The sequence below is a fragment of the Colletotrichum acutatum genome (assembly GCF_030867785.1).
Source record: "Colletotrichum acutatum strain CBS 112980 chromosome Unknown BDZ83scaffold_41, whole genome shotgun sequence".
Lineage (NCBI taxonomy): Eukaryota > Fungi > Ascomycota > Sordariomycetes > Glomerellales > Glomerellaceae > Colletotrichum > Colletotrichum acutatum.
The window spans coordinates 116,622-134,253 of record NW_026849035.1 but is presented as its reverse complement, the minus strand read 5'-3'; the positions used below and the strand labels follow the sequence as shown (position 1 = coordinate 134,253).

Here is a 17,632-nt window from a genome sequence, read left to right as displayed (position 1 = left end):
ACTCTTCCTCTCTCTTCTGTCTCGTTCAGTCACCGAGACGACATCGAGTAACGCCCAGTCCGTCGCTTCACCTTGGTACACTCGCCTTCAAGTTTCAACCACCACTCTCGCCATCTGACCAACCATCTTGTCCCGCTTGTGCCCGCCTGTTCCTCTTTACCCTTCTTGTCATCACCTAGTACCAAGGAGGGTTTACTCTCTACCTAGGTACTCCCGAGTCCTTCAACGCCTCTTCTGCCCCCCACCAAACAGAAACGACTCTTTCGACTCTTCCGACAAGTCCGACACCCCCCTTCCGAACAGGTTGTCCGGTCATCTGCGCTCCAATTCGGCCATCTGCACACTGTACCCTGTCTGCCTGGGCTTGTGTCACCCAAAGATTACCATAATCACCAAAACACTGTCATGGAAATCATCTGACAGCCACAACGCCTACGTTTGCACTCTTTGTCTGAGTACTCACTGAAACCGAAGCCCTGTCACTGGCTTCCTGTACGAACTTGTCCCAGACGACGCCTATCTAACTTTGCAGTCCTAAGAAACTACATCTTGACCAGAACTCTTTGGCAGACGCTCGACCTGTCTTTCGTCTACATTCCCACTCCGTCTTTTCTCCGCACCGTCCTACGCTACTTTGCTCCCTCCGAACTCGCCGCCGTCGCGACGACACACCAACGCGCGCATGCTCTGACCGCCCTCAACAACCCAACAACCAGAAAAAGCACATGTCAGGAGTCTGTTGCACGATCACGCTCCAAGGCTGTGATGCGACACGGACGGCACCAGGGCTGCCTCTCGTCCACCAGCTTCGTTTCCCGACTTTCCACCTAGCCCTCCGAACCACCATCGTTACTTTCGAGCCAAACCCGCCCTCGCCATCATGAACGACGTTTTCCTAAATCCTGTCCACCCGCTGCCCGCGATCCGGGTCAAGTCTCCCTCCTCCTCTGTGCCCTCGGCCTCGACCAAACCCGGCCGCCCCTCTTCCATTAAGAAACAACAACCGCCCACGCCTCTAAATGTTGCCTTTGATTCAATATCCCGGGCCATCAAAGGCGCCAATAACCTTGTCTTGTCCCTTCGCGATGGGTTGTCTGAGCTGGAACGGGAAAACAAAAGGAAAAAGGAGGAGCGTAGGCTTGTCCTTTCCATTCACATGAAAAATGTACGTCTGCCCTTCGTCATGTCCTGCTTGTTGCATCGGCCTCAAACAGGTCCGCTAATAAATCGTCTGCACCTAGGCGGAAAGCAGGAAACAATGGCAGGAAGCCGCAGAAGAGCTCGACATCCTCGAGGAAAACAACCTTTGGAAACTCGACCCATATTCAGGAGATTACAACCCAGCCCTGATCGAGACGCGACTACAAGAACTCGACGATGCACGAACAAATTGCGACACTCGCGCCATGATGCACCTTGTTCGAACCGCCCTATGCAGAGACCTCGGCGGCATGGGGAACGTCGATCTATATAGGCACTCCTATGTTGGCACCAAGAGCCTCATCGAACGATACGTTGACTCGGCTATGCAGACGATCGATGCCCTAGTAGAGAAGAGCCAATTTGCGTTGCCAGAAGGCATGGGTCAGAGGGACATCCTCGAGAGCGTCTTGTACGCCCGCCAGAGTTTTGGTCGAAGTGCACTGCTCTTGAGTGGAGGCGGGACTCTGGGTATGTCCCACATTGGTGTTCTCAAGGCCCTCTTCGAAGTCAAACTGCTTCCGCGCATCATATCAGGAGCCTCAGCAGGTTCCATCGTTTCGGCCGTAATCTGCACGAGGACCGATGAAGAGATTCCTCGGCTCGTAAAGGAGTTTCCCTATGGCGACCTGGCTGTCTTTGATGCCGAGGAGAACCCTGACGGCGTCTTCGACCACATGCGGAGATTACTCACCGAGGGAAGCTGGTCAGATATAAAACACCTGACCCGCGTAATGCGTGGTTTGGTCGGAGATCTTACATTCCAGGAAGCCTATAACCGAACTCGGCGCGTCCTCAATATTTGCGTCTCAACCGAATCTATGTACGAGCTGCCGCGTCTGCTAAACTACATCACGGCACCCAATGTCATGATCTGGTCTGCAGTAGCTGCATCATGCTCCGTACCTCTCGTCTTCAGCGCTGCTCCGCTGCTCGTAAAGGATCCCGATACCGGCGAACACATGCCCTGGAATCCGACACCGCAGCGATGGATTGACGGCTCTGTGGATAATGATTTGCCCATGACGAGGCTTGCAGAGATGTTCAACGTAAATCACTTCATTGTCTCTCAGGTGAACCCTCACGTCACCCCATTTCTGGCTCGTGATGACCAGTTGGATCCCGATGATTTCGCGGCACGCCAGGGATCCAGCCTATCACCCAGCAAGCAAGAGCTCGACTGGGTATACACCCTCACTGCCCTTGCCAAAGATGAGGCGTTGCATCGTTTGCATTTCCTTGCCGAGATTGGGGTATTTCCGAATCTCGTCACTAAGCTTAGGAGCATTCTCAGCCAGAAGTATTCGGGCGATATCAACATCCTCCCGGAAGTCAATGTGCATGACATTCCGAAAATTCTCAGCAACCCGAGCCCCGAGTTCATGCTGCGAGCCTGTGTGATGGGCGAGCGTGCTGCATGGCCAAAACTGAGCCGGATCCGCGATCGTTGTGCCATTGAGCTCGCGCTGGACAGGGCGGTCCATCGTTTGCGAGCTCGTGTCGTGTTCTCGGACAGTCAAGTTGACTTGAGAAGGCTCACCACCGGCATCGCCTTGCCGCCACCTTGGCCCAAATCAATTGCTCTTCCAAAGCAGACGTCCTCTGTAGCTCCCGCTCTCACGCTAGACACCGAAGTCGTGAAGAACAGACAGCGTAGATGTTCTGGTAGCAGTGTGCAACTCATGGCCCATCATAGGCGTCTGATGGAGAACGTGCTTACAGACGAAGAGACGGAGGAGGAGGAACGACTTGAGATGCGGGCAAGGCATGGTCATGGTAGCTCCTCGCCTGTTATTGTTCGCAAACCACGCCTCAAGAGAGCGGCGAAGAGCCATTACAATGTTTCGCTCGTTAGAGGACCGATGACGAGCCCGATCAACCAGGCGCAGCTTGAGGCCACTGAGTTCGATTTTGGAAAGCCTGTTACACCGCCACTGCACCGCTCGCGAAAGTCGGAATCCTCTCTGTTTCACGCCCGAAAACCGAGCAGCCTTGAGATGACGCCGGCAAAAGAATTTGTGCTGACAGCACCGCCATCAAGGGGCGAGGCAACTTCGCACACGGATGAGATGGAGACATCGGACCTTCACTCTTCTGACGGTGATGTAGAGTCGCACACAGAAGACACAATGTCCGACCCGGACCCGTATGAGGGGAACTGGCTGCATGGGCCTGCGAATGAGTTGGATACGACGCCCAAGAGCGACAAGGAGGTTCTTGAGGTGAGCAGTCGTGAACTGGTTCCAGTCAGCGACTCTTTGGAAGGACTCTGGGATTGACTCGTAGACGGGAGGGTGAGCTCCTCGGACGAGGAAAAGAAGACGGTAAAGGGGAAAGAAACGGCTGAAGAATCGACCGAAGAAGACGATGTACTCAGGTCCAATTGGATGAGCTGGGATTAGTTGGGTATCCTGGGGAGCATTGGAAGCATATCTGGACGTTGGATCGGTCTTGCTTAGCATTGTTTGGTCTTGTGGACGGAATGGGGTGCTCAAACGCATAGTACGGAGTTTCACGCATCATGAGAATAGCATCAGAACATGGTAGAGGTTATGGAAGCCACACAGAGTGGTAGCATTGTACAAGCCGCACCTGGTAACAGCTTGTTACTTGTTCCATATCCTTTAATTTTCATTGGCGTCCTTGTGAACACTTGCCTTACGTGACATGGCAGCTAGCTGTCGACGACACCTACTTCTCAGCAGATTGTTCCGTAAAAAGGCCCGTCTCGTCATGACGGACACTAGCCTTTTGCCCTCCTCCTCCCTCACGATACCCGGGCTCATCCTCCCCGTCTAACTCATACAACGCAGGAAACGGCTCGACATCCCCGCGCAAGACATACTTCTTCGCGTACCACGGCATCTTGGAGGCATAGTACCCAGCATGATCGCGACTCTTGACATCAAACACGCTGTCGAGCTCCTCGAGCGTCAGGCCCTTGGTCTCGGGCAAAAAGAAATACGCCACCACGAACCCGACGAGGTTCCAGCAAGCATACCACACAAACGCGCCCGTCACCCCAAACGAAGAAATCATTTGCGGCCAGGTGAAGCTAATGATAAAATTGAAACCCCACGTCACCGCCGTAGCGGAAGACATGCCGATGTCGCGGATGTGTAAGGGGAAGGCCTCCGCGCTGTACGTAAAAGGGACGGGACCCGCGCCGGGGGAGTAGACTGCTGCGAAGAGGTATATGCCAGTCGCGACGCAGGCGAGACGACCTGTTCCCTCGGGGATGAAGAAGGAGAAGCCTGTGAAGAAGAGGCAGAGGGACATTAGGGGGAAGGTTACGAGGAGGAGGTTGCGGCGGCCAAAGGTGTCGATTGTGTAGAAGGCTGGGAGGGCGAAGAGCCAGTTGATGAGGCCCATTCCCATTGAGGTTAGGAGGGCTGTTGAGCGGTCGAAACCGGATGTTTCGAAGATGTTTGTGGAGTAGTACATCCTTGGGAAGTGTTAGTTGTGTATGCTCAAGGGATTGGATGGTAGCAGATGTTGACTTACATGGCGTTGATACCTTGAAAGGGGGAAAGAGGTGTTTGTTAGAGGAATATTCACGGTTGCTGAGGGCGAAGGGTGAGGGATTCGAGGACTCACCGCAAAACTGTTGCATAAACATGACAAAATACGAAGACAGCGCAGCGCGCCTGTTTCTACGAACGGTGAAGAAGTTCTTCCAGTTGCGGCCGCTCCGGGCCTTTGTCTCGATTTCCAGGAGCTTGTGGGCGTAGTACATATCCCGGGCCGCCTGGATAGGGTGGTGTCGTAGCCGGAGGGTTGATCGGAAGGCGTGTTGGTATTTGCCCTTTTCCATGTACCACCTTGGACTCTCTGGGCAGAAGTAGACCTAGGGCTCGGTGAGTGAGTGGCCCGACTCATGGAGAAGATGGTTTGCCCGCTGGCGCAGTTGAAGTGGGGAAGATAGAAAGGGGGTGGGCGTGTTGGAAAGTTGGGTGTGGTCAACCTTTCTACACACGGCGGGAAAAGAACGGGATGATATGGAGAGGCGTTGAAGAAGATGGATGAAAGGTCTTACCTGTACCATGACGATGAGGGGCGGCACCGAGGTACTCGCCAGCATCCAACGCCATTGGGTGTTTGGTCCGAGGAAATCAGTGTTGGCGAAGGCGACGGATACGATGAAGCCCAGCGCGATACCGAATGCCGTCCACATCTGGAGGAACTCACAAGTCAGTTTGAAACCATTCGTACACCCAAGATATGCAGATGTGAAAGGGTCAAATCAAAATCTTCTCACCTGCCACATCATCGTCAAAGCACCACGGATAGTTTTGGGCGTACTCTCAGCAGAGTAGACCGGAGTTGTGCTGCTCTTCGCGCCGACTGCGAAACCGAGGAAGAAGCGTGCGATGAGGAGATTGTACCAACTACACTGGGGGTCAGTGGCTTCAGGCTACATGTTGGCTGGCTGGATATGTGTGTGTGTGTGTGTCCACCTACCTGTCTGCGGCAGCCATCCAGAAGCCAGTGACGACGGACATGAAGCACGAGAGGAAGATTGTGCCGCGGCGGCCGGTGTATTTATTCAAAACGGGGGAGCTCCAGCACCCGACGAGGGCGGAGCAGAGGTAAGGCGCGCCGTTGACTAGTCCCTGCATTGTCGGATCATCTTGGAGACCGAACGTCTCGTAGTAGAACTCCTAGCATAATCATCAGATCATCTTGAATCTTCTCGTTCGTTGGAGAAGGGGATGGATACCTGCGCGCCATTGACAGCTGTCTGATCCATACCTTGGACTGTAAACCAAAACACATCAGCGTCTTTCAACTTTCCAACTTATAGAGCTCCCATACCAATAGCCGAACCCGCACAAAGCGCACACAAAAAGTAGAGCGACATGGGCTGATGCCAACGATGCGAGACCTCCTTCCGCAGAACAGCCTTTTCCTCCTCGTCGAGGGCGGCGACGGACTCGAAGCCGTCGGGGCGGTTGATCACCTGCGCGACAAGGGCGCCCTTTCGAAAGACCTCGCGGTGCTCCTGTAGGCCCTTTGCCTCGGTGAAGGCGTCTGCGTCTTTGAGGATCTCATCGTGCGTGAGGCCGACGAGCGGGTTGCGGAGGAGGGCGGCAGTCGAGGCGCGGCCTCCTCCTCCGGTGGGAGTGGAAGTGGTTTTGGTGTTGGTTGGACCGGGGCCGGCGTCGCTGCCGGAGGTTCGGGAGGAGGGGGTGGTTTCGGGGACGGGAGGGGCTTCTGTGTCGACCTTTGGGGAAGGCATTCTCTCTGTGCCAGCCGAGGGCGTCTGTTAATGTGCTTATATTCGGAATTGTGCCTATCCGCGGAGTGTATATAAAGATAAACTTGAGATTACGACTTTGGGGGATGGCATGAACGGAAGAAGACGAAATCTGGGGGAGAAAGATGGGCCTCGAGGGGCAGAAGCGGGCCTTTTTGATATTCGAGGAGGTTAAATAGTCTGGAGACGTCAGATTATCTGCAAGCAAGACGCCCCTGTGGGTCTCCGGAGTCTGGAGGATTCACGAAAGAGGGTGGAAACTTTGCCGTTGGACTTCATGGTGGCATATCTCTGGCCAACGAGCCAATGCTCAGGCATACTGGCCATGGAGGAGTGGGTGCGTTCCAAGACTAAAATATGGGGAACAGAGGCTCGGCCTCGAAGCGGGCTGCGTATGTCCAAGAGGTTTTCAGTGGGGAATGATGCGCCGTCTGGTGTGACTGAAAGAGATATCGTTGCTACATGTCGGGCTGGAGAGGTTACGAGTAGGCCGTGGGGGTGAATTCCGTCTATGAATCCAGGTCGGACGTGGGCCGGTTACCTGTTTCCCTGGCGTGTCCCCTTCATTTGGATGCGAGTTGGATCTCATGAACTTTGAATCAAGTGCCTCATCCCTGGGATGGGATGTTGACATGACTGTAAATTCTATTGAGCCTATCGCAAGAGTGCAAGTTGTGTTAAAAGCGAAGGTTGACGAGAAGAAGGTTGTTTATAATTAGGTTTAAGTGGCGCATGATATCTACGGCGAACAGAGATTCCACCGACTATGGTTCGCAAAAGATAGAGGAGGAGATTATCAGCCGTGCCCCAGGTAGCACGTCGACCCGCGCCTTCATTGCCGATAAAAGCCTCCACGGCTACGCAGTACAAACATTCGCCGAATAGAGAGAGAGACGAGGACGTGAGCGAATTGTCGGATGACGATCGGCGATGCAGCCAAGCGGCCCGTAATCCTCGGCGGCGGGGGCCCTCTGACGGGCAAATTCGTCCACGGAGACGGACAGAGGCTGAAATTTCGGCCGGGGCGCCCATGGGGGTTTCCCAGTCTCGGCGTGCAGCGCGGCATTCGTCACACCCACGGCATGGCGGACAGGGGTCCAGGAACATTTTCCCACGTTTGCTTCACATGTCCATGTTGAATGCCGAGTGCTGGAGAGAGAAAGAGGCAGAAAGAGCGGTTCTTGGCCAAGTATGACTTCATACCAAGCCTTTCCTAGAATCTGGGCCTGGATCCTCCACGCGATGCCGAGAGGAAAATGGCAAAAACTCTAGTTATTTCCGTTGGTTTAATAGTGGATTGGATAGCATCTCATTACGATGCGAGGAGGGGTCGTAAGGTGGACGAGGCCGTTCTCTGATGTTGTATAGAGATACCTTCTCTCGACTTCTTTGTGTAGTTTCTGAACGCTTGATAAGATACATTTGGTTGCAGCTCTCGCGCATTCTCCGTATTCTCCCAAGTTCTCTCGACAATTGATTGTTGAGCCCAAGTGAGAATGGCCGACGACTAATGTGCTCTTGTTAGATTTCTTTTCAAGGTGACCAGTGAAATGCCGAGACAACATGTTGCAGAGCAAGAGCTGTTTATTAGTTTATATATAGGCCCGACTCTGCTCCCTCCCGATCATCCATTCGTGTCTATCAACCATGCTGTCTCGCCTTCCGACATTATCTAGGGTGAAAAGAATCGACCAAATCTTATCACAATAGCTTCATGCTTCTCGTGTAAGTGTACTCGGCCCATCCCTCTAGTCCACATCGTCGTCATTGGTCTCCTCCGTCTCGTGCGCAGCGGGACCCATCTTCTTTCTGGCCTCATCAAGCGCCTTGGCCTCGTCGTGGGGCTCGTGGTCGTCCTTGGCCGGCGGCGGCAGGGCACTACCCTTGACGCCACCGGTGCTGGCCTTCAGCGTGCCGTCTTCATTCACGTCTTCCTTGAGGTGGATCTCGAAGAGGACGACGAGGTAGACGTCGCTGGTGGTCTTGTTCCGGAGAACGTATCTAAGCGTATGTGAGCGCTTAGGCTCCCCCTCCCTGCTGCTGGTAAGAATGACATGAAAAGGAAAAAGAGGACATTTTTGAGCCGTGCTTTGATGAGCCACCTCAGGGTGTTCATGTTGCTGTACATCGTTTTCCTCCCAAAGTCAATAGCACAAGTCGATAGAGACGGCCATGGCGCGAGATATGAACAATATTACGGAAACATTCGACTCGCAGAGAAGCAGAAACAGGCTTTGTGAATAGGAAAAGGGAGGAGCAGAAACTCACCGAAGGCCTTGTCCGTCCCAGTACTTCATGATGGCAAGTTGGTAACCGGGCAAGCGCAACGCTAGGTTGGCAAAGTCGAGGTAGGCGTTAAAAAAGTCCAAGCCGTACGTCTTGCCATACTCAAACAGCCAGTTCTCCTTGCTATCCTTGCGGAGAGCCCACTTCATGCGCTCCTTGGACGTGGCCGGCGCGCCAATCTTCTCTCGTGCTCCGAGGCCGGCCTCGTCGCCTCCCTCCTCGAACCATAGCCCGCCCTTTTCTTCGTCGTGGACGCCAGAACCAACATGGATGGTGTTGAAGGAGCTCAGCGCGGGGCCGTAGAGATGAGGGACGTCGGCGTAGGCGTCGCCATCCAGACCAGGGTCGATCCACCACTTTACAATGTTGAGCGCCGTGTTGAAGCCAGGCGGGAGACGGTCGCGGATGGGGTGGTCAAAGTCGTTGCCGAACTGCAGGTCCTCTGCCGATATGCCTTCTACCGATGATGAGGCATTTGCAGGCTTCTTGGGCGTGAAGCGAAAAGAGATGCTGTACTGGTCTTTGTTGGTGGCGTGCGGTTCCTCGGAGAAGTAGGGTGAGGTAGAGGGTGAGTCGAGGGGGAGGCCGGCGTAGTTTTGTATCCTGACGTTGAGCTCAATGTCGGCGAGAGCGCTGGTGATCTTTGTGGGCTTGGCCTGATTGACAGGGACTTCTGTTTGAGAGTCCAGATCATAGCCTGGGCCTGCCGTCACACGGAGAATGTATTTATCGGCCATGGTGAGGTCTACTGTGTGACGTATGGGTATGTTTCTTTACGGTATATGAGCTGTACTCTAGAGTCAGTCGATGCAGAGCGATGCAGGTTTATTGAGCTTAGCCGACAAGAGGCTAGCGAGAAAAGAAGTGAAAGAAGATGATGTCGTGATGAGATTGAGATAATAGTCATGAAACTGCTTGAAGGTGCAGAGAGAGGTTGTTGTTTGAGAGCGACGAGGTAGTAAGTGCAGCGAAGGAGGCTTAACAGACTGACATGGGAAGAGCTACCCAGATAGTGCCAAGACGGGCTGGGGTGGACTCGACTGCGATGTACTTCCGTTAAGGCTGAAGAAAATTGGAGAGAGAAACAGAGAGAGAGCAATGACGTTGAGATGAGAGACTAAGCATAGCGCTTGGCCTTGCTGCATCACTTACCTCAGCTTTTTCAGTCGCGACTGACAAACTAGGTGATTGACATGTGAAACACTGGGGAAGCGTTGTGCTTATTATTTTCCTTCCACTTGTTCGATGCCGATCTACTTGTAAATGGGCCTGGAAACAAGATGAAAAAATTCATCACCACTTATGCTTGCATAAGTGAGAACTCGAACGACTCATTCAATTAACGGGGTATGTATCGGGGACTTCGACATAATGAGTTATCTCTGCTCTCTTTTTCCTCCCTTTCACTTACAAGAACAAATACAAGCACTCGACGCCATACCGTACTTCATTTCAACCAAGATTTCATGCCATCTCTCGATTTTGTGGTCGTCGGATTCTGTCGACGCCCCGAAGACCATATCAAACTCATTGCAGGTAGACGAGAAGAGCCTCGCTGGCTTTCACGCTGAAAGTGGCCTGCCCACCCGAGACCGTCGTCGTCTCAAACGTCTCCGTCCCACCAATCGTGCAGGTACCATTGTTAAAGAACTGCTGCCCAAAAGACGCATTCCCGCCGCGATCCTGCCTCGCCTCCGCGCTGGCAGCAGTCACGCGCTTACTCCGGACTCGGCCCGCCGTCGTCGTCAGCCCGCTGAGCACAAACGACTCAGACCCCCGAGTCCCCGTGCCGCTGTAGTAGTTGGAGTTGTACAGCAGAGCGCGCAGCGGGGCGCCGGCCGCGTCGTAAGTGACGTAGGCGGCTAAGGCGGATTTCCCGTCGTCCAGGGCGGCCAGGTGCTTGCCGCCGGCCATGAAGGCCGTTGCGGCGTAGGCGCCGACGTACGGGTTGCCGTTGGAGTAGCGGCCGAAGAAGGCGTAGGGGTTGTTGCCGATCGTGCCGTGGTGGAAGTAGATTCTGCTGACTTTTGACATTGCCAGGCGGACGGCGTAGTCCATGACCCAGAGGGCCGCGCCAAAGGTTGGGGATACGTTGGCTGCGCCGCCTCCCGCGACTTTGTGCACCCGTTAGCTCGAATATCGTAGGATACCACAAGTGTGACAGTGACTATGCAACTTACCAGAGTTTGTCTCTCCAAAGATGTAAGGCTTGTTGACTGCAAGCGCACTGGCAATGTCTTTGTCGAACCTGATCACGTCAGTCAAGAAGTCTACGAAGTGGGGATACGCGACCAACTTACAAGTGAACGTTGCTTGAGATGCTCGAATGAGACATCAAACCCGTCACAGACCCTCCGGGGTAGTTGTGATGTGCGTACGTCTTCACATACTCTCTGACCGTCGCGTTCCCGCTGGCGATGAGCTCCTCGGCTCCCCAAGTGGGAGGAAGAGAGTTAGAGTTGCCAGCCTGGATAATGGTCTTCCTGCCAATGGCATTGCCGACAGTGATGTCCCAGTGATTCTGCGACGCGGCATCCAGCGCGGGACTCCATCCTCCCGCGGCAATAGGCTGTACTCCCGACCAATCTAAAGGGCAATGCTCAGTCTGGTTTTGCAATAAGAAAAGGCTTGGTAATTTCCACTTACACTCGGGCTCGTTGCCGACCTCGATGGCATAGAGGTTTTTCATCTCCTGCACAGCAACCTTGGCAGCCGCAATGGTGTTGTCAATGTTGTTCTTCCCCCTGTTCAGACCGAGCGTGACGTCGCCGGCGTACGTCGCCGCCAGCTTCATAAAGTTGGGCCCGAACGTCAGCGAGGCAGGCGCGTCGGCGGCGTTGGCGACCGAGTAGACGACGTACGCCGACGTCGCCGCGTCGTAGGACGCCCTGTCCTGCGTCGTGCCGCCGATGCGGATCGGGGGCCAGGTGCCCGTTAGGTCCTTGAGGTTGGCGAGGCATTGGTTCGTTGCTGTTACGTTTTTGAAGTAGGCTGGGAAGGCGAAGAACTCGAAGCTTTTGGCAATAACAGTCAGAAACCCACGCAATACTGGGGGATGGGGAGAGGACCTGAGGGGGGGGAGGGGGACGGGATGAGGGAGAAATTCCCGGTGAAACTCACGATAGACCCAGGGGGGCTGCCTCGAGAGGAGCGTATGAAAGACCGCCAGTGTTCACCTTGGCGGGCACGCTGTAAGTGACGGCCGCAGCTCCGTGAGCTGCTGCCAAGAGGCAAGCCAATTCGGAAATTGAGAAGAACATGGTCACTGTTCACAGAGTTGGATCCATCAGACAACTGACGAGATCTGATCAACTCTCGTTTGCGCAAAGTTCTCTGCCCGTGGTATTTAAGAAAGCTCAAAGTCTATCTGACTCTGCCAAATCTGGCTTTCCCATCATTAAACCATCATATCCAACTCGGCACTCTAGATGCCGAAACTGACACGAACACCACCTTTTCCTATCCTCTCTTTGCGAAATCGCAAATCTGCGAGCGATAATTTTTCCGTCCTTTAATGAGCTACTCTGAAGTTTGAGTGTGAGTCGTCAACACTAGGCCAGATCGTGCGGTGCGAGCAAGTCAGCTGCTGGCCCCGGCCCTTGCATAAGCTTTTTTGCGCCTCAGCTTCTTGCCGGGGCCTGCCTTGTAAATTGTAACTTGTAGGAGACTTCAAAAAGGCTTATATCTCCTGAGCAACCTGATATCCACCTGTTTGATGGCGAGTTGTCCCGTTATCTCCGCATCAAATGTGCTGCTCGAGTCAGTGGGCAGGTGGCTCTTTCAAAATCATCAACCGCCACGTTCCAATTCACGAACAACATGACAAGTAAGTGATGCCGACTTCAAAATCGCTCTACGGATTTCGTGGTTGCCAACATGTAAGCTTTCCCCGCAGCTAAACCTGTCTGCATCGTCAATGATGCACATCACCCCTCCGTGTGATCCCTTGTGGGGGTTACATCGCCACTTTGGGGGACGGGCATCTGCCGAAAAGGGAAGGCTGTAACGGGTTTGAAGCTAGGGAGCTTCAATTTTAGCCGCCAGAGTGGCAATCGGAGGCATTCGTGACAGCTCTGTTTTGACTGCTACCCTCTGGGTGAGCTTCTACTGCGGGCCGCGGTCGACCTTAGTGGTCGTCGGCTGTCGACCCTGTTGTGGGTGTGACTGTGACTGTGACTGCTATTATCGCTCTTCGTTTTGGGGTGCTCATGGTGTATGGGAAAGAGGAACGAGCGCGAGGGGAAGCAGCCTATATGGCCGTCTTTTTGTATGTATCGATAAGTGAAGCTTGGAGGCTTTTCTTATCACATGTAACAAAGGACGGGTGATGAGATGGAGCGGAGAGAACTGCGCTGTGTAAGAGTGCGTTCACGCTTTGCGCAGCGCAATCGTGAATGTGATTTGAATTGCAATGGGCTAGAGAGCTATCATAATGGGAAATGCTTTCTAGCACTCCTCATTTCCAGCGCAAAGGGTATCTCCGGTTGCCATCATCTGCGTCCCCATTTCCAATTTTCAGACAACCCTCAGCAAGTCAGAGCATCACCCCCAGGAGCTTTGTAGTTGGTCGGCACAGGGTAGTAGATATTCACAACCAAGCCGGGATCGTTGGGGCTGTAGGCGCCGGGGAACGACATGAGAGTCGGCTTGTACGTGCCCGTGCCGCCCGTGACGCGGAGCTGGGCGCACGAGATGTACAGCTGGGCGCCGCCGACGCTGCTGGCGCTGTGTAGGGCGATGTGCTCGACGCGGAGGAAGTAGTCGCCGTTCTCGATGCACTTTGGGACCTGGACGTTGACGGTTGTCTTGCCTTGAAAGCGTAGCATCAGCATAAGAGTCCCTTCTGTATAAAAGTCGTTGCAAGAGAGAGTATTCTTATCATACCGTTTGTCGGCCACGTTAGGCCGCTGGAGGTGACTGTGGGGCCGTCGCTGTAGATCTTGAACCAGTTTTTGCCAGAGCCGTCCCAGTTTGTGATGCTTGTTCCGGAGGGCGCCTTGGCCATGTAGAAGTTGATGGGTCCGGGGTGTGAGATGGACGCTTTGGCGTTGTATCCTGGTTCATCTGGTGTTAGTATTCGTAGAAAGCGTGCGCTTGGTTTATTAGAGATGAACAGATTGGACGAACCAATCGTCGAGCCAGCTGTGATGTCGAGAACCGTGGCTCCCTCGTTGCCGGGCGCGAGCTGGTAGCATGTCATTTGTGAGCTAGTCACGTCTGTGACGGGCCCGTTGGACTGGAAGTTTGTTGTTTTGCGAACGACTTCCCAGTCGTTTGTTGTCTTGCCATTGTAGGTCACGGAAGGGAAGACGTCTAGGTACTTATTAGTTCTGTCCCAAAGTTCAACGCGAGACTAAGGCCTAATCTACGCACAATGAGCCGATGCAAGAGATGCCAGTATCAGAGCGGCTGAAGGAATCTTCATCGTGGAAGTTGGGGTTGGTTTTGAACTGTTATATGGCTCAGACTATCGCAAATCTCTTAGTAGGTGAGAGGATTGTTGGAAGAGCTTTTGATGACTTTTCTCCAGAAGCAAGATGGACAACTCCCAGGAAATGAAGTCTTATATGTGAGGGACTGGGCAAGACAATGAAGTGGTTCGGCACTCAGATAAAGGTCATCTGCTGCAGTATCATGGTTATCAACCAGAGTCTTTCAACGCAACGCCTTAAGGAAGCTGACCTACCGTCAATAAAACAGCCGGCGGATAAAGTCAATCAACCAGTGAAGAGCAACTTCTATATGACTATGCATTTCGGCATATCTAATCATGATCTTTTCCCATGGTTCGCCTCAACTTAAGGTCACCCGTGATGCGTGTTTGAGGTGCTCATGAGTTTAAGGAGGAGGGGTTGCGAAGCCCTCTATGGAGGGATATCCATGCCATCGCCAGAACTGCCGACGCACGAACGGAAGATGAACCGGGAAGCGTATGTGCTTTTGCTAGGACTAACAGCTTCGACGTCATATCAATATGATGGGTGTTAATGTTTGGTTTCAATAAGCAGCGGCCAATGTGAAACCTCTACGTCGTTGGACACACTAATGCCCGCTTGGCCGCGATAGACTCTAAGCAAGAAGCCCTGCATTGCTTAGAGTGTCTCTCAGCTTCTTCAGACGGTCTACAATGGAGTTTCCTCTCTCTGCAAGTAGCTCGCATTGAAGCAAAAGTATGCGGCCTTCCTTGCCACAGTCCCCTTCCCTCTCCTTCAGTGCAGAGCTGAGCCGTGGGACACAACTGGCCAGGGAAGACTGAAGATCGATTAGAATCGCCATGATGATGGAGGGCGATGATCGCCGTGACGGAGTGAATGAGCCGATCTTGAGCTCTGGTACGTCAAACTCGTGAGGCTGAACATCCTGTTGCATGGCAGCGGCGAGGAACCTGAGACATAGCTGAACGTGACAGAGGACGAGTTCCATGACATCGGCACATCGGTAATGGCAGCAGAGAAGGAGGTTGAGCAAGGGATAGTCGATCTTTGATGTTAGCTGCGCCGAATTTGCAAAGGGCTCGTCTTGGAGGCCGGTGATGGACTGGTATGTGTGTATACAGTTTGGTACACTGCAGTCGGGGCTTGGGCGCCGTTCCAGAGCGAATTGTACAGCTTTGGGGTATACATCGACGAGCTTCTGGGTCTCGGCGAGTAGGAGTTCGAGAGACTCTTTGTGACTGTACTGTTGGGATATCTCGAGGCAGTACCTTTTGGAATCGGGGCCAGAGACGTGGAACTTGTCAATAGGGGGAAGACCCGTCGTGGCTCTATCTAGAGTGGCCGTGATGGCAGTGAGCTGTTCAAAGCATTGAGATCGAGGGTCAGCCGGGACTTGGATCAGTGGTGCTTGACCAAGGCGAGATGATGCTACGTCGCAAGGCTGAACAGAGGAGAAGCCCAGGATGTCATCGAAAGAAAAGTTGCCCCAACCCAGGTCCGTCGCACCGTTTGAAAGGGGTAGGACATCGTCGCTCGGTTCTGCAGCCAGGTCCTGGTAGGCGGGTAACGTGCCCACGGGGCTGTACACGCATGCGGCTCCGGCCTTGAGGCAACGGCTGCAAATGGCGTTGCCAGGCTGTTTTGGACAACGTAGTTTGTGGGCGTGGCACCGGTCGCAGCTCTGGCGGGTTTGACGAGTACGAGGAGGTGGCATTGTGCGATGATTTACTATTCCGGATCTCCAAGCATGCTGGTCAGGTCCACGTTGTTTGCTTTTAGGCTTGGTCATGTAAAGCGTGGAGCTGAGCTGAGCTGATAAGACTGTGTAGACCGGACGTAGGTAGGGTGGAAGTGGCTTGCCCAGGCACGTAAGAGGTACATTTGAGGGAATGAGCGGCGGCGGTGGTCGTGGCAGCGGAAACCTCAAGCCGGAGGCTAGCTGTCTTTAAGCAGCTTTAGGGGAGGAGTGCCACGATGCTTGGCGGTCCGATGCGGACGGGACGACAGTGATGTTGAAGGGCTAGCATGTGATGTGGAGCGTGTGCCTGTCGTGCCTGTCTCGGGTTTTCTTTGCGGCTTGAATGATAGTTGACGGCTGAGAGGATGAAGGATGGCGGCGGAGGATTCGATGGAAGCCTCGAGAGGCTAGAGACCCTTTGGCTGAGATACCTGTCCAAAAGTACCTTTTAGCGATGGCTTGCGGTGGTGGGCCAATCGCCATGTCGGGAGACCGAGGACGGGGGTCCACATTCCGGGGCCGGCTCGCCGGATGGACCGATGGTGGAGGGCGTTAGGTAGGTACGTACCTGGAGGCTGCTTTACTAAGCACAAAGGTACCCAAGTAGGTACCTTAGGGAATGGAAGCGTAGCGCCCGCCCAGTCAGCACGCTAATCTCCTCTTCAGCCTTTTTTCAATGGATTCATTTCCCACTCAATCACTCTTTCGTATCTCTATATTGCTTCAGAACAATCAACAGCGACAAGACATTAACAGGGACTCACAGAACTGGATCGGACTGAACCGGACTGGCCGTGGATTTCCCGTCGAGTTTCTGCGAACCGGGCAAGGTGCAAGCTTGCTGACCGTTTTGATAGATTGATGGGTGTCAGGATCCATGCGCCCTCATCCATGATATCCGTAGTGCTAGGTTACTTGCAAAGTTGCAAAGTGCGGCGTGTCCACCCTGAGCTTGAGCACAGACGGCGCGGTCGCATTTGATCCCCAAGGTGCCATCGGTGCCATCTGAGCCCATCTTTCTTTGACGCGAATGACACGTCTGAACTCTTGACTCTTTTGCGGGATGGGCGGGACCCCGGTCACGTCGTCGTCATTCGGACGAAACTCCCAACTCTCAGTCTCTCTCTGTCTTGTCACCTTCACTTTAACCCTTGTCATCACGGAATCAAGGATTGGATGGTTTATTTGAAGACACCGGCAGGCACATCAACAGCAGCAACAGCAGCAACGGATTGCCAATTGGAACCGCACGCGTGGGATCCTCCGACTCGCCTCGACTCGCCTCGCCTCGTCTCCAACACGGTGGCATATATTATCCCAACGAATAGAAGCGATTCTTGTTTGGCGACTTTGGCCTGGTCCCATGCTCCCATGGCCCCAGCCTGCCTTTGCCCTGCATTCATCCTGGCCATCTGTTTTTTTCTTTTCTTTCCTGGCACAGCAAGTCGTCCGGGGGGGATTTCCTCTTATTTTTCACCTATTCTCACTCACAGTACTCACTTGACCGTATGTTTAACTCATTAGCGAGCTGCCGACATGGAAACTTCTACCGGACCCTTCCGTGCAAAAGCAAACAAACACTCTCACCCTTCTCGACTCTTTCTCCGTTCATTTGCGACCCCAATGAAAGGGCTAATCCCCCCCAAAAATAAAGACCCCAAGAAAACCAAACCTCAGCTGCAGCAGCATCGTCAGCATGCACACCATCCGCCGGCT

At 53.7% G+C, this 17,632-nt stretch overlaps 6 protein-coding genes across 6 annotated transcripts; 1 reads left to right on the top strand and 5 right to left on the bottom strand.

Moving 5' to 3' along the window:
• The first annotated feature begins 1,143 nt into the window (after nucleotides 1-1,143).
• Nucleotides 1,144-3,840, top strand: BDZ83DRAFT_619622 (patatin-like phospholipase). Its single transcript, XM_060508137.1, has one exon. It carries the CDS (start codon nucleotides 1,407-1,409, stop codon nucleotides 3,477-3,479), a length of 2,073 nt encoding a protein of 690 aa, XP_060365515.1. The 5' UTR covers nucleotides 1,144-1,406; the 3' UTR covers nucleotides 3,480-3,840.
• Nucleotides 3,837-6,677, bottom strand: BDZ83DRAFT_792016 (uncharacterized protein). Its single transcript, XM_060515747.1, has 8 exons — nucleotides 6,016-6,677; nucleotides 5,921-5,958; nucleotides 5,662-5,861; nucleotides 5,459-5,588; nucleotides 5,237-5,374; nucleotides 4,798-5,047; nucleotides 4,705-4,717; nucleotides 3,837-4,645 (listed from the first exon to the last, which is right to left on the bottom strand). Exons 1-8 carry the CDS (start codon nucleotides 6,437-6,439, stop codon nucleotides 3,892-3,894), a joined length of 1,947 nt encoding a protein of 648 aa, XP_060365514.1. The 5' UTR covers nucleotides 6,440-6,677; the 3' UTR covers nucleotides 3,837-3,891.
• A 1,528-nt stretch (nucleotides 6,678-8,205) lies between these two features.
• Nucleotides 8,206-9,480, bottom strand: BDZ83DRAFT_576573 (uncharacterized protein; the record flags this gene model as incomplete). Its single annotated transcript, XM_060504929.1, has 2 exons — nucleotides 8,206-8,458; nucleotides 8,726-9,480. 2 exons carry the CDS (start codon nucleotides 9,478-9,480, stop codon nucleotides 8,206-8,208), a joined length of 1,008 nt encoding a protein of 335 aa, XP_060365513.1.
• Nucleotides 9,481-10,270: 790 nt separating this feature from the next.
• BDZ83DRAFT_792014 (uncharacterized protein) lies at nucleotides 10,271-12,081 on the bottom strand (the record flags this gene model as incomplete). Its single annotated transcript, XM_060515746.1, has 5 exons — nucleotides 11,864-12,081; nucleotides 11,390-11,757; nucleotides 11,044-11,329; nucleotides 10,924-10,991; nucleotides 10,271-10,857 (listed from the first exon to the last, which is right to left on the bottom strand). The coding sequence occupies exons 1-5, from the start codon at nucleotides 12,001-12,003 to the stop codon at nucleotides 10,271-10,273; spliced, it is 1,449 nt and encodes a 482-aa protein (XP_060365512.1). The 5' UTR covers nucleotides 12,004-12,081.
• Nucleotides 12,082-13,269: 1,188 nt separating this feature from the next.
• BDZ83DRAFT_751704 (fungal cellulose binding domain-containing protein) lies at nucleotides 13,270-14,168 on the bottom strand (the record flags this gene model as incomplete). Its single annotated transcript, XM_060514090.1, has 4 exons — nucleotides 13,270-13,553; nucleotides 13,628-13,798; nucleotides 13,871-14,056; nucleotides 14,117-14,168. 4 exons carry the CDS (start codon nucleotides 14,166-14,168, stop codon nucleotides 13,270-13,272), a joined length of 693 nt encoding a protein of 230 aa, XP_060365511.1.
• Nucleotides 14,169-14,812: 644 nt separating this feature from the next.
• Nucleotides 14,813-15,892, bottom strand: BDZ83DRAFT_651293 (uncharacterized protein; the record flags this gene model as incomplete). The annotated part of the gene is made up of 1 exon (XM_060510442.1): nucleotides 14,813-15,892. One exon carries the CDS (start codon nucleotides 15,890-15,892, stop codon nucleotides 14,813-14,815), a length of 1,080 nt encoding a protein of 359 aa, XP_060365510.1.
• Between the last annotated feature and the right edge of the window lie 1,740 nt (nucleotides 15,893-17,632).